The 22175-nt window shown below is 54.3% G+C and overlaps 1 protein-coding gene across 1 annotated transcript; it reads left to right on the top strand.

Annotated features, from left to right (window-relative positions):
- Nucleotides 1-637: 637 nt before the first annotated feature.
- DCHS1 (dachsous cadherin-related 1) lies at nucleotides 638-21559 on the top strand. The gene is made up of 20 exons (XM_032595115.1): nucleotides 638-2540; nucleotides 8270-8458; nucleotides 8555-8786; nucleotides 8926-9162; nucleotides 9448-10473; nucleotides 10682-10875; nucleotides 11122-11218; nucleotides 11320-11477; nucleotides 11677-12541; nucleotides 12634-12873; nucleotides 12965-13090; nucleotides 13719-13928; nucleotides 15183-16061; nucleotides 16188-16301; nucleotides 16468-16679; nucleotides 16768-16922; nucleotides 17118-17248; nucleotides 17364-17647; nucleotides 18013-18151; nucleotides 18486-21559. Exons 1-20 carry the CDS (start codon nucleotides 750-752, stop codon nucleotides 21095-21097), a joined length of 9891 nt encoding a protein of 3296 aa, XP_032451006.1. The 5' UTR covers nucleotides 638-749; the 3' UTR covers nucleotides 21098-21559.
- Nucleotides 21560-22175: the final 616 nt, after the last annotated feature.

Raw genomic sequence — 22175 nt, 5'->3', positions numbered from 1 at the left:
TTCAGCTCAGGGCATGATCCCAGGGTCATGGGATTGAGCCCCGCATCAGGCTCCAGCCTGCTTAAAATTCTCTGTGTCTCTCACTCTGTGCCTCTCCCCTGCTTGGGCTCTTTCTCTCTCTAAAATAATCAATTGATTAAATAAAATAAAATAAAATAAAATAAAATAAAATAAAATAAAATAGGAAAGTCTTCAACATATTTAAATGCTGACAGAAGTCTCCAAAAGGTGATGATTGAAGGTGAGGTTACCAAAAACACATGGTTATTGAGGTATTAGTCCTGAATGAGAAGAAAAATAAGAAAGGATTGGCCATATTTTTAAGTCCAGAGATGAAAGAAAGGGAGTCCAAGGGCATTGAGACCTGGACAATAGGAACAAAACAGTCTGCTGGGGGAGGAGGGTTAGCGTGGGATGGCAAGCTGCCAGGGAAAGACTGGAGCGGGTCCTGAGGAGTTCTGAAACAGGCACTTCTTGGACTCAAGATGGGTGTGCAACAGCACAAATGCCCTACGGCAGGGCTGAACATGCCTCAGTCTTGCTGTGGCTTAGGTCCCAGTCTCCCCGGACCATTGATTCCATTCCCCACCTCCCCAATCATGACTTTTTTCCTTCTGCTTTTCTCCCAGGTCAGGGAGCCCGAGCTGGAGCCAGGGCCCAAGCTGGACCTGATCCAAAACCTGAGATCAAGCTGGGCCCAGAGCCTGGCCCAGAGCTGGAGCCCTAGTCACAACTGGATCGCCCCTGTCATGCAGAAGGAGCCGGGCATTGCGCCTTCCTGCACTGGCATGCAGAGCTCCAGGCACCTCCCCCTGCTACCACTGCTGCTGCTGCTGCTGCTGGGAGCCAGAGTGTCAGGCGCCTGGGGTCAGGCCGGGAGCTTGGACCTACAGATTGATGAGGAGCAACCGGCAGGCACATTGATTGGGGACATCAGTGCAGGGCTTCCACCAGGCACAGCAGCACCTCCCATGTACTTCATCTCCGCCCAAGAGGGCAGCGGGGTGGGCACAGACCTGGCCATCGATGAACACAGTGGAGTGGTCCGTACAGCCCGTGTCTTGGATCGTGAGCGGCGAGATCGCTACCGATTCACCGCAGTGACTCCTGATGGTGCCACCGTAGAAGTTACTGTGCGAGTGGCTGACATCAATGACCATGCTCCAGCCTTCCCGCAGGCTCGGGCTGCCCTGCAGATACCTGAGCATACAGCTCTTGGCACCCGCTACCCGCTGGAGCCTGCTCGTGATGCAGATGCTGGCCGCCTAGGAACCCAGGGCTATGCACTATCTGGTGATGGGGCTGGAGAGACCTTCCAGCTGGAGACACGTCCTGGTCCAGATGGGGCCCCAGTGCCAGAACTGGTAGTTACTGGGGAGCTGGACCGAGAGAACCGCTCACATTATATGCTGCAACTGGAGGCCTATGATGGCGGTTCACCCCCAAGGAGGGCCCAGGCCCTGCTGGATGTGACACTGCTGGACATCAATGACCATGCCCCAGCTTTCAATCAGAGCCGCTATCACGCTGTGGTGTCTGAGAGCCTAGCCCCTGGCAGTCCTGTCTTGCAGGTGTATGCATCTGATGCCGATGCTGGTGCCAATGGGGCTGTGACTTATGAGATCAACCGGAGGCAGAGCGAGGGTGATGGACCCTTCTCCATTGATGCACACACAGGACTGCTGCGGCTGGAGCGGCCACTGGACTTTGAGCAACGGCGGGTCCATGAACTGGTGGTGCAGGCGCGGGATGGCGGGGCTCACCCTGAGCTGGGCTCAGCCTTTGTGACTGTGCACGTGCGAGATGCCAATGACAATCAGCCCTCCATGACTGTCATCTTCCTGAGTGCAGATGGCTCCCCACGAGTGTCTGAGGCTGCCCCACCTGGCCAGCTCGTTGCTCGCATCTCTGTGTCAGACCCAGATGATGGTGACTTTGCTCATGTCAATGTTTCCCTGGAGGGTGGAGAGGGCCATTTTGCCCTAAGCACTCAGGACAGTGTCATCTACCTGGTGTGCGTAGCTAGGCAGCTGGATCGGGAGGAGAGGGATGCCTATAACTTGCGGGTTACTGCCACAGACTCAGGCTCACCCCCACTGCGGGCCGAGGCTACCTTTGTGCTGCATGTCACTGATGTCAATGATAATGCACCTACCTTTGACCGTCAGCTCTACCGACCTGAGCCCCTTCCTGAAGTTGCACTGCCTGGCAGCTTTGTGGTGCGTGTGACAGCCCGGGATCCTGATCAGGGCACTAATGGTCAGGTCACCTATAGCCTGGCCCCTGGAGCTCACACCCGCTGGTTCTCCATCGACCCCACATCAGGCATTATTACCACGGCTGCCTCGCTGGACTATGAATTGGAACCTCAGCCACAGCTGATTGTGGTGGCCACAGATGGGGGCTTGCCTCCTCTCGCCTCCTCCGCCACAGTCAGTGTGGCCCTGCAAGATGTGAATGATAACGAGCCCCAGTTCCAGAGGACTTTCTACAATGCCTCACTGCCTGAGGGCACCCAGCCTGGAACCTGTTTCCTGCAGGTGGGTAAGTCCCGCACACAGCGGGATGTTGCTGTGTGCAGGAATGGATGAAAGGGTCACAGGGGACCTCAGAACAGAAACCAAGCCTTGCAGGTGCATCTGTTTATGGTGACTTATGTCAGAGGGTTTGGTCCTATCCTGTGAGCTCCAAAGTCTGTGCAGAGTGTGAGGGCTAACGACAAGATGAGAAAGCAGGGTTTGAGAGCTGGGCCAGGTGAGGCAGTTGAGAGAATTAAGATTGGATCAAGAGAAAAAGTGTCCTGTGGTGTCAAGAGGTGAGAGAAACTCTATCAAATCTCAAAGCTGTTCTGAAAGGCAGAGATGGAGATTCTGTACACCCATGTGGTTCCTGTTCCCCTAAGGGGATGCCAGTATTTATGGAGCCCTTGTCCAGTGCTGTGCTCAGCTGGAAGAAATCCCCATCCCTCTCCCTGGAGCTGAGCCTTGATGAGACATTTGGGCTCAGTCACAAGATAACAAGAAGTATTAATAAGATCCCAATATCCAGAGCAGGAAGGCCTCTCAGAGGAGGAGGTGAGAGCCCTGGACAGATTCTGGAAGCCATAGAGTGCTTGTGAGTCAGGCCTGGAGGAGACAGAGGGGGCATGAAACTAAAGAGGCAGGCCAAGGCCAGATTGCAGAAGTCCTTGGACACCAAGCCGTGAGGTAAGATTAGGACTTTACTTGGAAGGCAAAGGAGGTCACTGAACTTCTTTGAGCCAGAAGAGGGTGTGATCATATTGGTTTTTTTTTAATATTTTTTTATTTGTTTTGAGAGAGAGAGAGAGAGAGAGAGAGATCAGGGAAGGAGAAGAGAGAGAGAGAGAGAGGGGGCGAGAGAGAGAGAGAGAGAGAATCCCAAACAGGGATTCCACACTATCAGTGCAGAGCCCGACAGGGGGCTTGAATCCATGTACCATGAGATCATGACCTGAGCTGAAACCAAGAGTCGATACTTAACTGACTGAGCCACACAGGCCCCATTGTTTTTGTTTTTTAAAGACTACTTTTTGGGAGCAATTTTAGATCCACAGCAAAACTGAGTTGAGAGCAAAGATTTCAAATATACTCTCTGTCCCCATTCATATACCCTCCCCGACCAGAGTGGTTCATTTGTTACAACTGATGAACGTACATTGACACATTATCACCCCAAATCCCCAAAAATGGTTTACATTAGGGTTCACTCCTGGTGTTGTACACTGTATTTGTTTGGACAAATGTATAATGTATATGTGTATATAATGGACATATATAACAACATGCATTATGGTATTAATGCAGAGTAGTTTCACCACCCTAAAAATCCTCTTCATCCCTCCCTCCCTCCTTCCTTCCTACAGATTGTGTTTTTAGGGAGCTAACTTGCTTTAAGGGTGAAGGATGGATTAGATCAGTGTGTAGGTGACATATTCAAGAATTAACCCGCTATAAGCTTGGCACTGTGCTGGTCCCAAGGAAGAAAGAAAGAGCACGGTCTTGTTCCCAGGCAGGTCCCAGTCTAGATAGGGAGACACACTAGTAACTAGTGCTGTGTCAGATGGCATATGAGGTGCTGTGGAAGCCCAGAGGAAGGGGCCTTTGAAGAACCAGTGAGACTTGGCCGAATGGATCATACAGAGTATGTGGCTGTGAATTCCAGGCCTACAGAGAGAGCCGCAGAACACTGTGACGTGTTCAGGTGACTGCATTGTTCAGGTTGGCCCCAACTATGCTGATAAGAGTTGCAGAGAGATGAGACAAAATAGTAGACAGGGACCAGATTGCAAGCTTTGACTTTGTTTTAAAAATCACAGGGGGCCAAAGAGGGGCTGTAAGCAAATCTGGTACGCCTTTTGAAACAATTGCTTTGGCTGCATCATGGAATATGGAGTATGCAAGAGAGGAAACAGGAGGTAGCAAGGCCTCTTAGGAGACTAGTGCTTGAAGTCTTTACATCTCAGAAGTCCACCAGACCCTTGCGCATCTTCTCAGGGCCTAGACTTCAGGCCAGTGCCTAGATCCAGCTGACGCCTTGCCTCTGGCCAGACTCTGGGTATTTGCCTGCCTGCTGCTATCCAGCTCTCACCCACTCTCCCATGTGTTTACTCTCCCTCTTGGCCTCGGACCAATGGGTGATGACTTCCAAACTTTTTCCTCCTCATTAGTGCCTGAAGCTAGAGGGTAACTCTCCAAGGGGTTTCCTGGAGTTTTTACTATTCATAACTATAGGGAGGTGGGAGTTAAAAATGATCACAGAGTGTTCATACCTGTTCATATCTGAATATTAAGACAAGAAGTCTTAATATTCAATTCACTCAATATACATTTATCAAATATCTACCATGTGCAAGTCATTGCATTAGGGACACAGAATACAGTCATGAATGAGTCATTCACCCTGCCCCCTGCTTCATGGAGTTTATAGTCTAGAGTGGAGATTCATGTGCAAAGAAGTAGTTGTACTGCAATAAGAAAACCTCCATGATGGGGTCTTATGTGAGGTAGACAGGCAGTATGAATGCATCCCAAAAGAGGTGAGCCTCAAGCTCAGACTTACAGGATGAGCAGCAGTTGGTGAAGAGACCAGACAGTGGGGAGTGTAGGGCGGTGGTCCAGGCACAAGTGACACACATGCACAGAGCAGTGGGAGAGCCTGACTTGTTCAGGGGCCTACAAGTGGCTCAGTGCCTCTGGAGGTTAAGGTTTGGGATGGGAGACTGGGAGGGAGACTGTGCAGGTAGGCCAGACAGTGAGGAGTCAAGCCAAGCCAAAGGGTTTGAGCACTTTTCTTTGGAGAACATTAAAGATTTTCAAGTGGAAGGGTAATATGATCATATTTGCTTTCTCAAAAGATGCTTTTGGTAGTCAGTATAGAACAGCGGTTCACAACTGGGCATGATTTTGCCCTCTGGAGGGGACATCAGGCTATGTCTACAGACATTTCATTCTGACACATGAATGTCACAAGTGGTGTGATGCTACTGACATCTAGCGCACAGAGGCCAGGGATGCTGTCAAACATCCTGTAATGCACAGGACAGCACACAACAAAGGATTATCTGATCCAAAATGCCAGTTGTGCCAAGGATGAGAAGTCCTGGTGTAGAAGATGGATTGGAGGCTCAGGCACCTATGAGAAGGGAATCACAATAGTCCAGGGGAGAGATGGCTCAGGCCTAAATCAGGACAGTGATAATGGTGATGGAGAGGATTAGACAAATAGGAGAGATAATGAGGATTTACTTAGTCCCTAGTTGATTGATATACCGGGAGAGAAAAAGGGAAGAACAGATTTCTGGCTTGAGCAACTGCCTGGATGGAAGAGTCATTAGAGAGGGGTTGGAATGATCATGAGTTTAGTTTTAGACACATTGGATTTAAGGTGTCACTTGGGACATCCAAGTGGAGATATTGAGCAGGCATTGATGTGCAGGTTTGGAGCTCAGAAGAGTGGTCCAGGTCAAAGTGCAGATGATGGTCAAAGCCACAGAAATGGAAGAGAAGGTCCTGAGGGAGCATGTCGAGTGAGAAGGCCAGGGAGAGATCCCAGGGAGCAAATGTGTGAGAACAGTCAGGGAAAGGGGAGGCGGAGGAGTCTGTGGAGGGGGAGGCAGCAGAAGGAGAAGTGGGAGACACCTGGGAGGGAGGTCAGGGTGGGGTGGATGCAGTAAGTTTGTGGTCTGGTAGGAACTTCAGAAAATTCACAGATAAGGGTGTTTACTTCCTCCTTGAAGTAGTGCATTCGATGAGAGCTAAGGGCGGGTGGGGATTAAAGGAGAGCTAAGTGGGAGAGGGGACTGACCAAGGTTGGGCTGGGACGCAGGGCTGAGCGCCTGCTGAGAAGAGAAACTGCATTTGCAGTGGAGCCTCTGAGCTGGAGCTGCACAGGCTGGGAAATTCACTTCTGCCTTGGTCATTTCCAGTCAGTGGCCTGTATGCCTTTTGGGGTCACTTCCTGACAACTTCCCCTGACCACTATTTATTGCTTTCTTCCTGCAGGGAGTCAGAGGGCAAAGGTCTTTAACAGCTTCTGGAGATGATGCAGCAGCTGTGCTGCAGCCCGCCTGGATTGATGCAGGGGGATGTTTGTCTCCTGGGATATCTGGGCCCACAGCCACAGTAAAGAGTTAGAGCAGGAGCTGTTTTCCAGGGTTCAGCCATGGCAGGGTCTCTCTGGAGGGTAAACAGTGCCACAAATCACTTCTGTCAAGGGCCTGGGCAACAATCAGAAGTCCTTGGCTAGCCTCCTTTCTGAGGAGCATTTTCTGGCTACGAAAAGGGAACTCTCCAGCTTCCTCTTACAGCATACCGTGACCCTAAGACCCTTGTACACACAGAGAATACTTTGTCACAGGCTACAGCAGTCAACACCAGCTAACACACTGTTGGGGGTCTAATGTGCACCCAATGTATAAAACTTAGTTTGAAGGAGGTTTTTGTTGTAAGGGCAATCAGAATATCTGTTTGCTCATTCAACAAATATATATAGAGTACCTACTGTGTGCCTGGCCCTGTCCTAGGCTCAGAAGCTTTTGGAATGGTGTCTCCTGCTGCTCTGCTTCTGAAATGTTCAGAGGCTCCTGACATTGGTGTCCAATAGTTTACCTTTTCCTGAGCCAGTCTAGGAGATGCCCAAGAATTAACCAGGAAAGCCTTCCCCTACTTCTTGGTTTTGTGGAGCCTCCTGGACATAATGCCCTTGATGCCCCATGGACTTGCAATTCTCCCTCTCTCACTTCCAACAAGGTTAGCTTGAGAGGCAGTGGATGCCACAGGTGCGTGAGTCACATCCATAAATCCACAGAGCAGACCCCAATCCCTCCAGCGATTAGATTCCAGTATCAATCAAACCCTGCTCTGGAATGGCCAAACTCCAGAAAATGCAGGGCTAGAACATCAGTCCCAGTAGGTGCATCGGTCAGTTAGTTCTCTGCTCAGAGTGATTATGAGACTTGGTGATGGTTATTAACTCCCTGTGACCCACCTGGAATTTGCAGTCATAGCCCAAGCACTCTCCTTTGTCAGTGCAGTTTGACCTCATCATTTGCAGATTCTGCATTTGTGAATTTGCAGACTCTCTAAAATTTATTTCTAACCCCCAAAACAATACTTATGGAGCTTTTGCAGACATTTCTGGACATGTGCAGAATGATGAAAAATTTAAGTGGCCTGATGTGCACATTCCAAGCAATGCTCTGCCTTCATATTTCAGCTCATACTGTAAACAAGGGTCCTTTTTGTGGTCTATTTGGTGCCACATTTTTTGCATTTTTGTCCTCTTTGTTTGGTGATTTTGCTGTTTAAAATGGTCCCCAAGTGTAGTGCTGAAGTGCTGTCTGGTGTTCCTAAGCACAGGAGGGCTGTGATGTGCCTTATGAAGAAAATTAGTATGTTAGATAAGCTTCATTCAGATATGATTTATAGTGCCATTGGCCATGAATTCAGTGTTAATGAATCAACAATATATGTTACATAGGTGTCTTTAAACAGAAACATGCATAAAACAAGGCTATGTATTGACAAGCTGACAAAAATGTTGTGATCAGAGGCTCACAGGAACCTAAACCAGGTGGTGAGGTTTGAGATGTAGTTGGGTTTTGGCCCATGTCCTATTAGTCCCCTGTATGTGTCCACCATCCAAAGACCCTGGCTCCCAGCTGGCCCAGGGCCTGCTTCTTCTAATTGCCACTTAACTCTGGCTCTTCTGGTCAACAAGATGGACATCACTCACCCCAGCCTCTCCCCAGGTGACAGCCACAGATGCAGACAGTGGCCCATTTGGCCTCCTCTCCTATTCCTTGGGTGCTGGACTTGGGGCCTCAGGGTCTCCCCCATTCCGCATTGATGCCCAGAGTGGTGATGTGTGCACGACCCGGATCCTAGACCGAGACCAGGGGCCCTCGAGCTTCGACTTCACAGTGACAGCTGTGGATGGGGTGAGTGGGCAGACCATGGGCAGTCTGGGTGTTGGAATAGGGCATTCACCAGAGCCAGACAAGGTCCACCTGACTTATGGCTGCATGTCTCCCTAGGGAGGCCTCAAGTCCATGGTATACGTGAAGGTGTTTGTGTCAGACGAGAATGACAACCCACCTCAGTTTTATCCACGGGAGTATGCTGCCAGTCTGAGTGCCCAGAGTACACCAGGCACAGCTGTGCTGAGGGTGCGTGCCCATGACCCTGATCAGGGGCCCCATGGGCGACTCTCCTACTACATCCTGGCTGGCAATAATCCCCCACTCTTTGCCTTGGACGAGCACTCAGGTGAGGATCCTCCGATTCCCAGGCCTTGCCCCCGGACCCCTCTCCCCACCTGCTTACATGAAGTATTGCCCCCTCTCCCATAACCTTTTTACTTCTATTCTGTTTCCTTATACGTCAGTGCTTCTATCCCTTCTCCCAGGGCTGTTGACAGTAGCCTGGCCCTTGGCCAGACGGGCCAACGCTGTGGTGCAGCTGGAGATTGGGGCCCAGGATGGAGGTGGCCTGCAGGCAGAGCCCAGTGCCCGAGTCAACATCAGCATTGTGCCTGGAACCCCTGTACCACCTGTATTTGAGCAACTACAGTATGTCTTTTCCGTGCCAGAGGATGTGGCGCCAGGCACCAGTGTCGGTGTAGTCCAGGCACACAACCCACCAGGTATCATTTATCATTATACCCATTTGGTGCTGTACCCAGACACACCACCATAACCCATCTCAAAGTACCCTAGAGTATCACAGCACAGATAACACGCAGGTTACAACCCCAGCACCTCCCTGGACACAGTGCAGGCCCTCTGCTTCATCCCCAGGCACATGAATGTCCCAGTAGTTTGAAAGACACAGGTGTGGACAGTGCTTCTCCCTCCTTGGGATCAGAGTCTGGGCCCCAACTCGTTAGATGCGTCCCATCTCTTTCCTGACTCCTCTCTCCTCTCCTCAGGTCGCTTGGGGTCTGTGACCCTTGCCTTATCAGGTGGGGATCCCCGAGGACTCTTCTCTTTAGATGGGGCCTCGGGGCTGTTACAAACACTTCGCCCTCTGGACCGGGAGCTGCTGGGACCGGTGCTGGAGCTGGAGGTGCGGGCAGGCAGTGGAGTGCCCCCAGCTTTTTCAATGGCTCGGGTGCGTGTGCTGCTGGATGATGTGAATGACAACTCCCCTGCCTTCCCTGCACCTGAAGACACAGTGTTGCTGCCACCAAGCACTGCCCCAGGGACCCCCATCTATACACTTCGGGCTCTGGACCCTGATGCAGGTGTTAACGGTCGAGTCACCTTTACCCTGCTAGCTGGGGGTGGTGGGGCCTTCACTGTGGACCCCACGACAGGCCATGTACGGCTTATGAGACCTCTGGGGCCTCCAGGGGGGCCAGCGCATGAGCTGGAGCTGGAGGCCCGGGATGGAGGCTCCCCACCCCGCACCAGCCACTTCCGACTACGGGTAGTGGTACAAGACTCGGCGACCCGTGGGCTGGCTCCTCATTTTGACAGCCCCATCTACCGTGTGGACCTGCCCTCAGGCACCACCCCTGGAACTCAGGTCCTGCAAGTGCAAGCTCAAGCACCAGATGGGGGCCCCATCACTTATCACCTTGCAGCAGATGGGCCAAGCAGCCCCTTTGGCCTGGAACCACAGAGTGGTTGGCTATGGGTGCGAGCAGCACTGGACCGTGAGGCCCAGGAGTTGTACACACTGAAGGTAATGGCAGTGTCTGGGTCCAAAGCTGAGTTGGGGCAGCAGACAGGCACAGCCACCGTGAGGGTCAGCATCCTCAACCAGAATGACCACAGTCCCCGCTTGTCTGAGGAGCCCACCTTCCTGGCTGTGGCTGAGAACCAGCCCCCAGGGACCAGCGTGGGCCGGGTCTTTGCCACTGACCGAGACTCAGGACCCAACGGACGTCTGACCTACAGCCTGCGACAGCTGTCAGAAGACAGCAAGGCCTTCCGCATCCACCCCCAGACTGGTGAGCACTGGGGCCCAAATTCTGAGATCTCATAGCCTCATCCTCAGACTGGTGAATACCCAGACAGAATTCCCAGACCCCTGCCAAGAGGACCAGGACTCAGCCTGGACTTTCACCCTGGCATTCCCTCCCACACTCCCTAAACCCCAGCTTCTCAGCTGCAGGCCTCAGGCTGTGCCCATACATGACCCTTATCCTGCACTCCCAGGAGAAATGACCACACTCCAAACCCTGGACCGAGAGCGGCAGAGCAGCTACCAGCTCCTGGTGCAGGTGCAGGACGGGGGGAACCCACCCCGTAGTACCACAGGCACCGTGCACATCGCAGTGCTCGACCTCAACGACAATAGCCCTACCTTCCTGCAGGCTTCAGGGGCTGCTGGCGGCGGCCTCCCTATACAGGTATGTGAAGTGGCAGGACCCTGCCCTGAAGAAGTGTGAGAGGCAATGGGGTGGGGGGTCATCTCCCCACAGAGCTGTAGGTGTAGATCAGAGAGACTGGCTCTTGGAACAGGTGTGAGAGCAGAAAAGGGGCTCTGCCTGCATTCAGGTGAGGGGAACTTGACTCTGAGATGTCTCAGGTGAGGGAAACTTGACTCAAGAACACAAGGAAGGACACAGCTGTAGGTGAACTGTGTGTCCCCACAGGTACCAGATCGAGTGCCTCCAGGAACACTGGTGACGACTCTGCAGGCCAAAGATCCAGACGAGGGGGAGAATGGCACCATCCTGTACACACTAACTGGTATGATGGGGGAGACGTGGAGAGAAGGGAGTTGGTGGGTGATGGCATGACCTCCCCAGCTCTGGGACTCATGCCCTCACCCTTTGTATACCTGTCCCCAGGTCCTGGCTCAGAGCTCTTCTCTCTGCACCCTCACTTGGGGGAGCTGCTCACTGCTGCACCCCTGATCCGAGCAGAGCGGCCGCACTATGTGCTGACTTTGAGCGCTCACGACCAAGGCAGCCCCCCTAGGAGCTCCAGCCTCCAGCTGCTGGTGCAAGTAAGGCTGCTCTTCCTTAAATCTGTTTACTTCTCCTTGGCCACCACTATGAGCTCCCTCCAAGAGCCACGCTTTCATGGAGTCCTTGTGCCCTCTAGTCAGTCTACTCCTACTGCCCTACCAGCTACCCAGCAGGCCAGCCCAGACCCCTTTAACTTGGCTCCCCTTGATTCTGTCCTTCCTCCTCTGTCCACAACAGGTGCTTCCATCAGTTCGCTCGGCTGAGCCCCCACCGGATCCATCAGAGCCAGACCCAGCGGCTCCGGTGCCCGTCGTGCTGACGGTGACAGCAGCGGAGGGGATGCAGCCCGGATCCCTGTTGGGTTCCGTGGCGTCGCCAGAGCTGGCGGGGGTGGGCGCACTCACCTACACTCTGGTGGGCGGCGCCGACCCGGAGGGCACCTTCGCGCTGGACGCGGCCTCAGGGCGCTTGTACTTGGCCCGGCCCCTGGACTTTGAGGCAGGCCCGGCGTGGCGCGCTCTCACTGTGCGCGCTGAGGGCCCGGGAGGCGCGGGCGCGCGGCTGCTGCGCGTGCAGGTGCGCGTGCAGGACGAGAACGAGCACGCGCCAGCCTTTGCGCGCGACCCGCTGGCGCTGGCGCTGCCGGAGAACCCGGATCCTGGCGCGGCGCTGTACACCTTCCGCGCCTCGGACGCCGACGGCCCGGGCCCTAACAGCGATGTTCGCTACCGTCTGCTGCGCCAGGAGCCGCCTGTGCCTGCGCTGCGCTTGGACGCGCGCACCGGGGCGCTCAGCGCACCGCGAGGCTTGGACCGGGAGACCACACCTGCCCTGCTGCTGCTCGTGGAAGCCACCGACAGGCCCGCCAACGCCAGCCGCCGCCGCGCAGCGCGCGTTTCTGCGCGCGTCTTTGTCACGGATGAGAATGACAACGCGCCGGTGTTCGCCTCCCCTTCACGAGTGCGCATCCCCGAGGATCAGCCGCCCGGGCCCGTGGCGCTGCACGTGGTAGCGCGGGACCCGGACCTGGGCGAGGCCGCACGCGTGTCCTATCGCCTGGCAGCTGGTGGGGACGGCTACTTCCGGCTACATTCCAGCACCGGTGAGTTGGGCGCAGAGATTGGGACGAGGGAGGGTGCTGATTTGGAGGGAATGTTGAGGTTTACTTCCAACCTGCCCTACCCGCTCACCTAGGAGCGCTGTCGGTGGTGCGGTCCCTGGACCGCGAACAGCGAGCTGAGCACGTACTGACGGTGGTGGCCTCCGACCACGGCTCCCCTCCGCGCTCAGCCACGCAGCTCCTGACTGTCAGTGTTGCTGACGTCAACGATGAGGCACCCGCTTTCCAGCAGCAAGAGTACAGCGTCCTCTTGCGTGAGAACAGCCCGCCTGGCACTTCTCTGCTCACTCTGCGGGCGACCGACCCAGACCTGGGTAAGACCTGAGGGGATGAGTGGAGAGAGGTACACCTGGAAGGAAAAGGTGTATTTACCCGCTGACCCCCCTCCTTGCTGCCCTTCTTCAGGGGCCAATGGGCAAGTGACTTACGGAGGCATCTCTGGTGAAAGCTTCTCCCTGGACCCAGAGACTGGAGTTCTCACAACTCTTCGGGCCCTGGACCGGGAAGAACAGGAGGAGATCAACTTAACAGGTACACACTGACAGGACCCCAAAAGCCTGAGGTGTTATAAACAGCCAGTGTTACATGGGTAGATGCTCCAAAGTACCTTCTAGAAGCTTCCACCTATTACAGCACAGCTTGTTATATTTTTGGATCATCTTGGGGCAGATTGCGAGGTGATCTGACTACTAGACTGTCCCCGTTGTCATCACACGAAGTCTCAAATACATAATGTCACAGCTGTGCTCTTTAGGATTCCCTCAGATTATACTGTGGCCATTTAACAGAGAAACCTATTGATTGTACCAGAGAGGTTAGGTGACTTGTGCAAGCTAACACAGCTTGGAAGTGGTAGAACTGGGACTTGAACCCACGTTTTTGATATCTCACTTAGTGCCTTTTCTGTCACACTACTACCCATCCAAGATACATCTTGCATGCACTAAGTTTGGGAGATTAGAAGGAAAAAAACATCTTCTGACTTGTATATTTATGTGTACATGTATATGTGTAGGCACCCATGTGCTTGCGGAGTGTGGAGAGATGGATATTTTCTGGCTCATATATACACCTGGTGAACATGTGTGAACAATGTGTGGTATGGGTTTCTCCATGGGATGGGAGCAGGCTAGATCTCATTGATTTTGCTTCCCCACAGTGTATGCCCGAGACAGGGGCTCGCCCCCACTCTTGACCCATGTCACAGTGCGGGTGGCCGTGGAGGATGAGAATGACCATGCCCCAACCTTTGGGAGTGCCCACCTCTCCCTGGAGGTGCCCGAGGGCCAGGACCCCCAGACCCTTACTGTGCTGCGGGCCTCTGACCCAGATGTGGGAGCCAACGGGCAGCTGCAGTACCGCATCCTGGGTGAGAACTGTCCCACACCCACACATCCAGCACCCACTTGCCCAGTTCTACTCCTTGTTGGCTTATGTCAGCCACAGTGTGTCTGGGTTTCCTTTCCCTTCTCTGTCTCCTACTTTTTCATTCATGTATATATGTGTTTCTGAGTGTCTCTTTCTATGCCTCTTCAGTTCTTTATCTCCCTTTGTGTCTCTGTCTTTATTTTCCTGTTTCTTTTTTTTTCTTGTCTCTGTAGAGCACTTGTTCTCAAAATTTTTCCTTTCAGTAACTCTTAATATTCTTAGTTTTTGAGAATTCTAAGCATTTTTGTTTGTGTGATATCAATATTTATTGATATAATAATGTGATACGTTATTATACATATATATATGAATACATACATAAATACATATTTATAATAAACACATTACATAAATACTTTTTATACTAGACATTAAAGCTAAGAACCATTTTTTATTATTTTTTTAAAGTTTATTTATTTTGAGAGAGAGGGAGAGCGCACGCACAGGGGAGGGGCAGAGAGAGAAGGAGAGACAGAATCCCAAGCAGACTCTGCACTGTGAGCACAGAGAATGATGCAGGGCTCAAACTCACTGTGAGATCATGACCTGAGCCAAAATCAAGAATCAGATGCTTACCTGACTGAGCCACCCAGGCACCCCATTTTTTGTTTTTTATTTTTATTTTTTGAGAAAAATTTTAAAATGTTACTGTAAAACAAGCCAGTGAAGTACTGCTTGCCATATTTCTGCATAAGTACAAAGAAGTATTAGAGGTTCAAATAATTTGCTGGACAGCAATGAGATTGCGAAGATTATAGCAGGTGTAACTAAAGGTAAGCCAGCAAAAACCGAATTGAGTCTCTGAAAACATGTTTATGTTCTAAACTTTTTGCCTATACTCTAGAAGATGTAAGAATCATAAGCACACATTCCATTAACTATCCAAGTGATGTCATCACATGTCATGTAGTATTTGGATTCCACTGTACACTTGTGAAATACTAAGAATTTAAAAGGCATATAATGTCTTAGTATTGATATGAAACTAGTTTGATCTTATATATTCCCTGGAAGGAGTCTCCAAACACACTCTGAGAAGGGTTGCTTTAGCATATCTTCCTTTATCTTCTGTGGTTCTTTTCTCTGCCTTTCTCCCAGTTTCTCTCCCCACCACTCTGTCCTATTTGCTGTTGCCTGTAAATCACCCCCATTCCCATGGACTCACACGTTTATATGCACATGTACTTCTCTGCAGATGGGGACCCATCAGGAGCCTTCATCCTAGACCTAGCTTCTGGGGAATTTGGCACCATGAGGCCACTAGACCGAGAGGTGGAGCCAGCATTCCAGCTGCAGATAGAGGCCCGGGATGGAGGCCAGCCAGCTCTCAGTGCCACTCTACTTGTGACAGTGACCGTGCTGGATGCCAATGATCATGCTCCAGCCTTCCCTGTGCCTGCCTACTCTGTGGAGGTGCCTGAGGATGCACCTGCAGGGACCCTGTTGCTGCAGCTACAGGCTCATGACCCTGATGCTGGGGCCAATGGCCGTGTGACCTACTACCTGGGTACAGGTGCAGCAGGAGCCTTTCTGCTGGAGCCCAGCTCTGGGGAATTGCGCACAGCCACAGTTCTAGACAGAGAACAGTGTCCCAGCTATGCCTTTTCTGTGAGTGCAGTGGATGGTGCAGCAGCTGGGCCCCTGAGCACCACGGTACCTGTCACCATCACAGTCCGTGATGTCAATGACCACGCACCCACCTTCCCCACCAGTCCCCTAAGGCTGCGTCTGCCCCGCCCAGGCCCCAGCCTCAGCACCCCAACCCTGCCTCTGGCCACTCTGCGAGCTGAAGACCGTGACGCTGGTGCTAATGCCTCCATCCTATACCGGCTGGCAGGCACACCACCGCCTGGCACCACTGTGGACTCTTACACCGGTGAAATACGTGTGGCCCGCTCCCCTGTAGCCCTGGGTCCCCGGGATCGTGTCCTCTTCATCGTGGCCACCGACCTTGGCCGTCCAGCTCGCTCTGCCACTGGTGTGGTCATTGTTGGGCTGCAGGGAGAGTCTGAGCGTGGACCCCGCTTCCCTCGGGCTAGTAGTGAAGCCATGCTCCGTGAGAATGCACCCCCAGGTGGGTCCCCAATAATGTCTCCCAGCTTTGTATCCCTGGATGAGCTGGGGTTACTTACTAAAAATGTCTCCTAGTGGAGACATTAGTCTGGTGCTCACTGTCCAACCAATACCATCATCTCCGCAGGGACTCCCATTGTCTCCCCCAAGGCTGTCCATGCAGGGGGCTCAAATGGACCAATCACCTACAGCATTCTCAGTGGGAATGAGAGAGGGACTTTCTCCATCCAGCCTAGTACAGGTAAGGGGAAGGAGCAGGGGCTCTGTGAGGGAACAGGCTCCTGGGGAAGCTTCCTGGGCCTGAGAAAGCTCTGGTTGTGGAGGGGCTACCCTTGAGGAAGGGCCTCAGCGAGGCAGGCTCCAGGGCAAGCAAGAGCTATCCGTGATGCTTTCTGCCGCCCCCACAGGAGCCATCACAGTTCGCTCAGCAGAGGGGCTGGACTTCGAGGCAAGCCCACGACTGCGACTGGTCCTGCAAGCAGAGAGCGGGGGAGCCTTTGCCTTTTCTGTGCTGACCCTAACCCTGCAAGACACCAATGACAATGCTCCCCGCTTCCTGCGGCCCCACTATGTGGCCTTCCTGCCTGAGTCCAGGCCCTTGGAGGGACCCTTGCTGCAGGTGTGGGGTGTGATGGGAAGATGGGGGGCAGGGCTGGCCGGACTTGTCTGTGGCCAGCTCAGTGCCAGCAGCCTCCTCCTCCCACCAGGTGGAGGCAGATGACCTGGACCAAGGCCCCAGTGGACAGATCTCTTATAGTCTGGCCGCATCCCAGCCAGCACGGGGATTGTTCCATGTAGACCCAGCCACGGGCACTATTACTACCACAGCCATCCTGGACCGTGAGATATGGGCTGAAACACGGTAAAGGCTGGCTCTGTAGACTCCTGACACCCCATCCTGTGTCCATCCAGTTTCAAGCCCTGCCCTGTCCCCCCCCTCAACTCCTAGGCCACATCCTGAGTCCCCCAGACCTCTAGCCTGTCGGGTGTCCTCTTAGCCCTGCCCAAGGTTCTCCCTTATCCCCAGGCCCCACTCTTGTTTGTTCTCTGTGTCCAGACTGGTACTGATGGCCACAGACCGAGGAAGCCCAGCCCTGGTGGGCTCAGCTACCCTGACGGTGATGGTCATCGACACCAATGATAATCGCCCCACCATCCCCCAGCCCTGGGAGCTCCGAGTGTCAGAAGGTGAGGGCTGGGTAAAGTGAGAGGTACAAAGGGTGGTAGGGTGGCACTGTACCCTACCCTGGGGCTCCAGGGGTGTCTGGGACCATGCCAGACACACATGTCCTATGTATTACAGATACGCTCTTGGGCTCAGAGATTGCACAGGTAACAGGGAATGATGTGGACTCAGGACCCGTGCTGTGGTATGTGCTGAGCCCATCTGGACCCCAGGATCCCTTCAGCATAGGTCGCTATGGAGGCCGCCTCTCACTCACGGGCCCCCTGGACTTTGAGCAACGTGACCGCTACCACCTGCAACTGCTGGCACATGACGGGCCTCATGAGGGCCATGCTAACCTCACAGTGTTTGTGGAGGATGTCAATGACAATGCACCTGCCTTCTCGCAGAGCCTCTACCAGGTATTGATGTCCCCAGATGTCCCCACACCTGGGCCCAGTGTTGTTCACGTTGGAAGGAAGTGACACAGCTAGAAGTGTCTGAGCGGGGGGAGGGAGGGCTGGATCTTGGAACTGACCTGAGGATGGACCCCTGAGGATGGGAGGGTCCCGTCTCAAACCAGTCTTCCACGTCCTAGGAAATGTGTCTAGGTACTTCATCCTGTGCCCAGAAATGGAGGAAGGTGGGAAGTTTGAGTACTGAGTATGGGCTTCAAGCTGGCATGGATGCCCAGCAGGGCTCATGGGATCAGGCTCTAGAACATAGGCTGAGTGGACAGTAGGGCAGCTGGGAAGCTTGGCCATAAACACTTGTTTTCACCCCTCAGGTGACACTGCTTGAACACACACCCCCAGGCAGTGCCATTCTCTCCGTCTCTGCCACTGACCAGGATTCAGGTGCCAATGGTCACATTTCCTACCACCTGGCTTCCCCTGCTGAGGGCTTCAGTGTTGACCCCAACAATGGTACGTCCTTCCCAGGATCTGACCCCTTATCTTTGACTGTGATGGGCCATATTTTGACCTCATTCCTAGAATTTCTTGCCCAAATTCTTAACTCCTGGATCCCTGACCCAGAGAGAAAAATTTCCCCTCCTTAGTCTCTATTTTAAACCCTGTCTTGACTGCATGTCTAGAAGCCATTTCCTGAATCCGGGAAACCATTTCATAAACTCCCAGCGCAGGCTATTCCCTGGAGTCTGAGTTTCAAGGCCATTTCCTAGGCCCCAAAGGATCACCCCTCTGCTCACCTACAGTCTCTGCTGAATGCATATTTCTCTCCATTCCCTTCTCATCTCAGGGACCTTGTTCACAACAGTGGGAACAATGGCCTTGGGCCATGAGGGGCCAGGAGTGGTAGACGTGGTGCTGGAAGCTCGAGATCATGGGATGCCAGGCCGGGCAGCACGAGCCACAGTGCATGTGCAGCTGCAGGACCAGAATGACCACACCCCTAGCTTCACATTGCCACACTACCGTGTGGCTGTGACTGAGGATCTGCCCCCTGGTTCCACCCTGCTCACCTTGGAGGCTACAGATGCCGATGGAAGCCGCGCCCATGCCACCGTGGACTATAGCATCGTCAGTGGCAACCGAGGCCGAGTTTTCCAGCTGGAACCCCGGCTGGCTGAGGCTGGTGAAGGTGGTGGACTAGGTCCCCGGGCATTGGGCTGCCTGGTGTTGCTTGAGTCTCTAGACTTTGAAACCCTAACCCAGTACAACTTAACTGTGGCTGCAGCTGACCGGGGCCAGCCACCTCGCAGTTCAGCTGTTCCTGTCACTGTCACTGTGTTGGATGTCAATGACAACCCACCTGTCTTCACTCAAGCATCCTACCGCATGGCAGTTCCTGAGGACACACCCATTGGAGTTGAATTGCTGCATGTGGAGGCCTCTGACGCTGACCCGGGTCCTCATGGCCTCGTGCGTTTCACGCTCAGCTCAGGTGACCCTTCTGGGCTCTTTGAGCTGGATGAGAGTTCAGGTGCCTTGCGACTCGCCCACCCCTTGGACTGTGAGACCCAGTCTCGACATCAGCTTGTAGTGCAGGCTGCCGACCCTGCTGGGACACACTTCGCTCTGGCACCAGTGACTATCGAAGTCCAGGATGTGAATGACCATGGCCCAGTCTTCCCTTTGAGCTTGCTCAGCACCAGCCTGGCAGAGAACCAGCCTCCAGGAACTCTTGTGACCACTCTGCATGCGATTGATGGGGATGCTGGGGCTTTCGGAAGGCTCCGCTACAGCCTGTTGGAGGCCGGGCCAGGGCCTGAGGGCCGTGAAGCATTTGCACTGAACAGCTCAACAGGAGAGTTGAGGGCACGAGTGGCCTTCGACTATGAGCATACGGGAAGCTTCCAGCTGCTGGTGGGTGCTGCCGACGCCGGGAATCTCTCAGCCTCGGTCACTGTGTCGGTGCTGGTGACAGGGGAGGATGAGTATGACCCGGTATTCCTGGCTCCAGCTTTCCACTTCCAGGTGCCAGAAGGTGCCCGGCGTGGCTACAGCTTGGGTCATGTGCAGGCCACAGATGAGGATGGAGGTGCTGATGGCCTGGTGCTCTATTCCCTTGCCACCTCTTCCCCCTATTTTGGTATCAACCAGACTACAGGTGCTCTCTACCTTCGAGTGGACAGTCGGGCACCAGGCAGCGGGACAGGCACTTCTGGGAGTGGAGGCCGGACACGACGTGAGGCACCACGAGAGCTGAGGCTGGAGGTGGTGGCACGGGGGCCTCTGCCGGGTTCCCGGAGTGCCACAGTGCCTGTGACTGTGGATATCACCCATACTGCCCTGGGCCTGGCACCTGACCTCAACCTGCTGTTGGTGGGGGCTGTGGCGGCCTCCCTGGGAGTTGTGGTGGTGCTTGCTCTAGCAGCACTGGTCCTAGGGCTGGTGCGGGCCCGTAGCCGCAAGGCTGAGGCAGCACCCGGTCCAATGTCACAGGCAGCGCCCCTGGCCAGTGGCTCTCTGCAGAAGCTAGGCCGAGAGCCGCCCAGCCCACCGCCCTCAGAGCACCTCTATCACCAGACTCTCCCCAGCTATGGTGGGCCAGGAGCTGGAGGACCCTACCCCCGTGGTGGCTCCCTGGACCCTTCACACTCAAGTGGTAGAGGCTCAGCAGAGGCTGCAGAGGATGACGAGATCCGCATGATCAATGAATTCCCACGTGTGGCCAGTGTGGCTTCTTCCTTGGCTGCCCGTGGCCCCGACTCAGGCATCCAGCAGGATGCAGACGGGCTGAGTGACACATCCTGTGAGCCACCTGCCCCTGATACCTGGTATAAGGGCCGCAAGGCAGGGCTGCTGCTGCCAGGTGCAGGAGCCACTCTGTACCGAGAAGAGGGCCCACCAGCCACTGCCACAGCCTTCCTGGGGGGCTGTGGCCTGAGCCCTGCACCCACTGGGGACTATGGCTTCCCAGCAGATGGCAAGCCATGTGTGGCAGGTGCACTGACGGCCATTGTGGCTGGTGAGGAGGAGCTCCGTGGCAGCTATAACTGGGACTACCTGCTGAGCTGGTGCCCTCAGTTCCAGCCGCTGGCCAGTGTCTTCACAGAGATTGCCCGGCTCAAGGATGAAGCTCGGCCATGTCCCCCGGCTCCCCGTATTGACCCACCACCCCTCATCACTGCTGTGGCCCACCCAGGAGCCAAGTCTGTGCCCCCTAAGCCAGCCAGCACGGCTGCAACCCGGGCCATCTTCCCACCAGCTTCTCACCGCTCCCCCATCAGCCACGAAGGTTCCCTATCCTCAGCTGCCATGTCCCCCAGCTTCTCTCCCTCACTGTCTCCTCTGGCTGCTCGCTCACCCGTTGTCTCACCATTTGGGGTGGCCCAGGGCCCCTCAGCCTCAGCACTTAGCCAAGAGTCTGGCCTGGAGCCACCTGATGACACGGAGCTGCACATCTAGCTGTGGCCCAGGCTGAGCCCCGACCTGGGATGCGCACAGTGTCCCCAATGCAGGCCCCATCTGAGCCTGCCCTGGGCAGCCTCGGACCATGATTGGCCACGGGGGAGGCCAGCTCCCCATCCTAAACTCCTCCAGTGGCAGCAGGTCCCACATCTCACCCTGGCCCCATCAGAGCACCAGTGCCACAGAGGCCCTGTTTGGCACTGACCCAGGGCCAGGTCCAGTGTGGGGAGAATTATGAAGGAGGCAGCAGCCCTGGGTTCTCCTCAGTGAGGGCTTCCTGCCCTGTGCCAGCACCTTGAGGTGGAGCTGAGACTTTATTTATTGGGGGGTAGGGAGGATGGGGGGAGGTCCCTCCAACCTGTTCAGGCCCAGCTCCTTTGGGTTCCACTGACACCCCTGCCCCTGCCCAGAACCAAGTGCCAATTCTCACTCTGGAGCCTTAATAAACTGCAGTTTGTATCCAGTGTCCGGCTGTACTCTGTGGGAGCTGTCAGGATGGGGGGGGGGGTGATTGCAAGGCACCCTATACATTGTGGACACCTCAGGAGGCACGGAGGGGTATTGGACGCAGGGGCATCTGGGGTGGGGATGGCACTGGGAGCCCGGGCCTAGCCTGAGGCTATCACATCTCTGCACTTGGCCTTTCCCTCTAACAAGGGCCGGAGGCCAGGGAGATGTAGCAGTGACCTAGAGAGGTATTGGCGAATGGGGAGAGATCTTGGGGATGATCAACTCTAGGCTTGAGGGTCCACATGTAATAAGAGCTCAAGCTTGTTGAACCTTTTCCTCATCAGGCTCTGGTGAGCAGTGTGTCTGCTTTATCGCTGTGAATTTTCACTGCAACCCTATGAGACAGAGGACTTTTAATACAATAGCTTTCATATTCTAAATGAAGCCTAGGCTCCAGGAGGTTGAGTGGCTTTCCTGATACCATATAGCTAAGCAGGAACCCATGTCTGTGGGTCTGTGTGCCCCAGAGCCCCTCTCTTCAGCACTGCCCTATACCCCCACGGTGAGTGCTGGCTGGACTCTGGCAGCAGTGGGGAGCCCTGGACTTACCCAGTGCTCCTTGAGC

The sequence above is a fragment of the Lynx canadensis genome, chromosome D1 (assembly GCF_007474595.2).
Source record: "Lynx canadensis isolate LIC74 chromosome D1, mLynCan4.pri.v2, whole genome shotgun sequence".
Taxonomy (NCBI): domain Eukaryota; kingdom Metazoa; phylum Chordata; class Mammalia; order Carnivora; family Felidae; genus Lynx; species Lynx canadensis.
The sequence above is the reverse complement of the archived record's forward strand: the minus strand, read 5'-3'. Positions and strand labels throughout refer to the sequence as shown.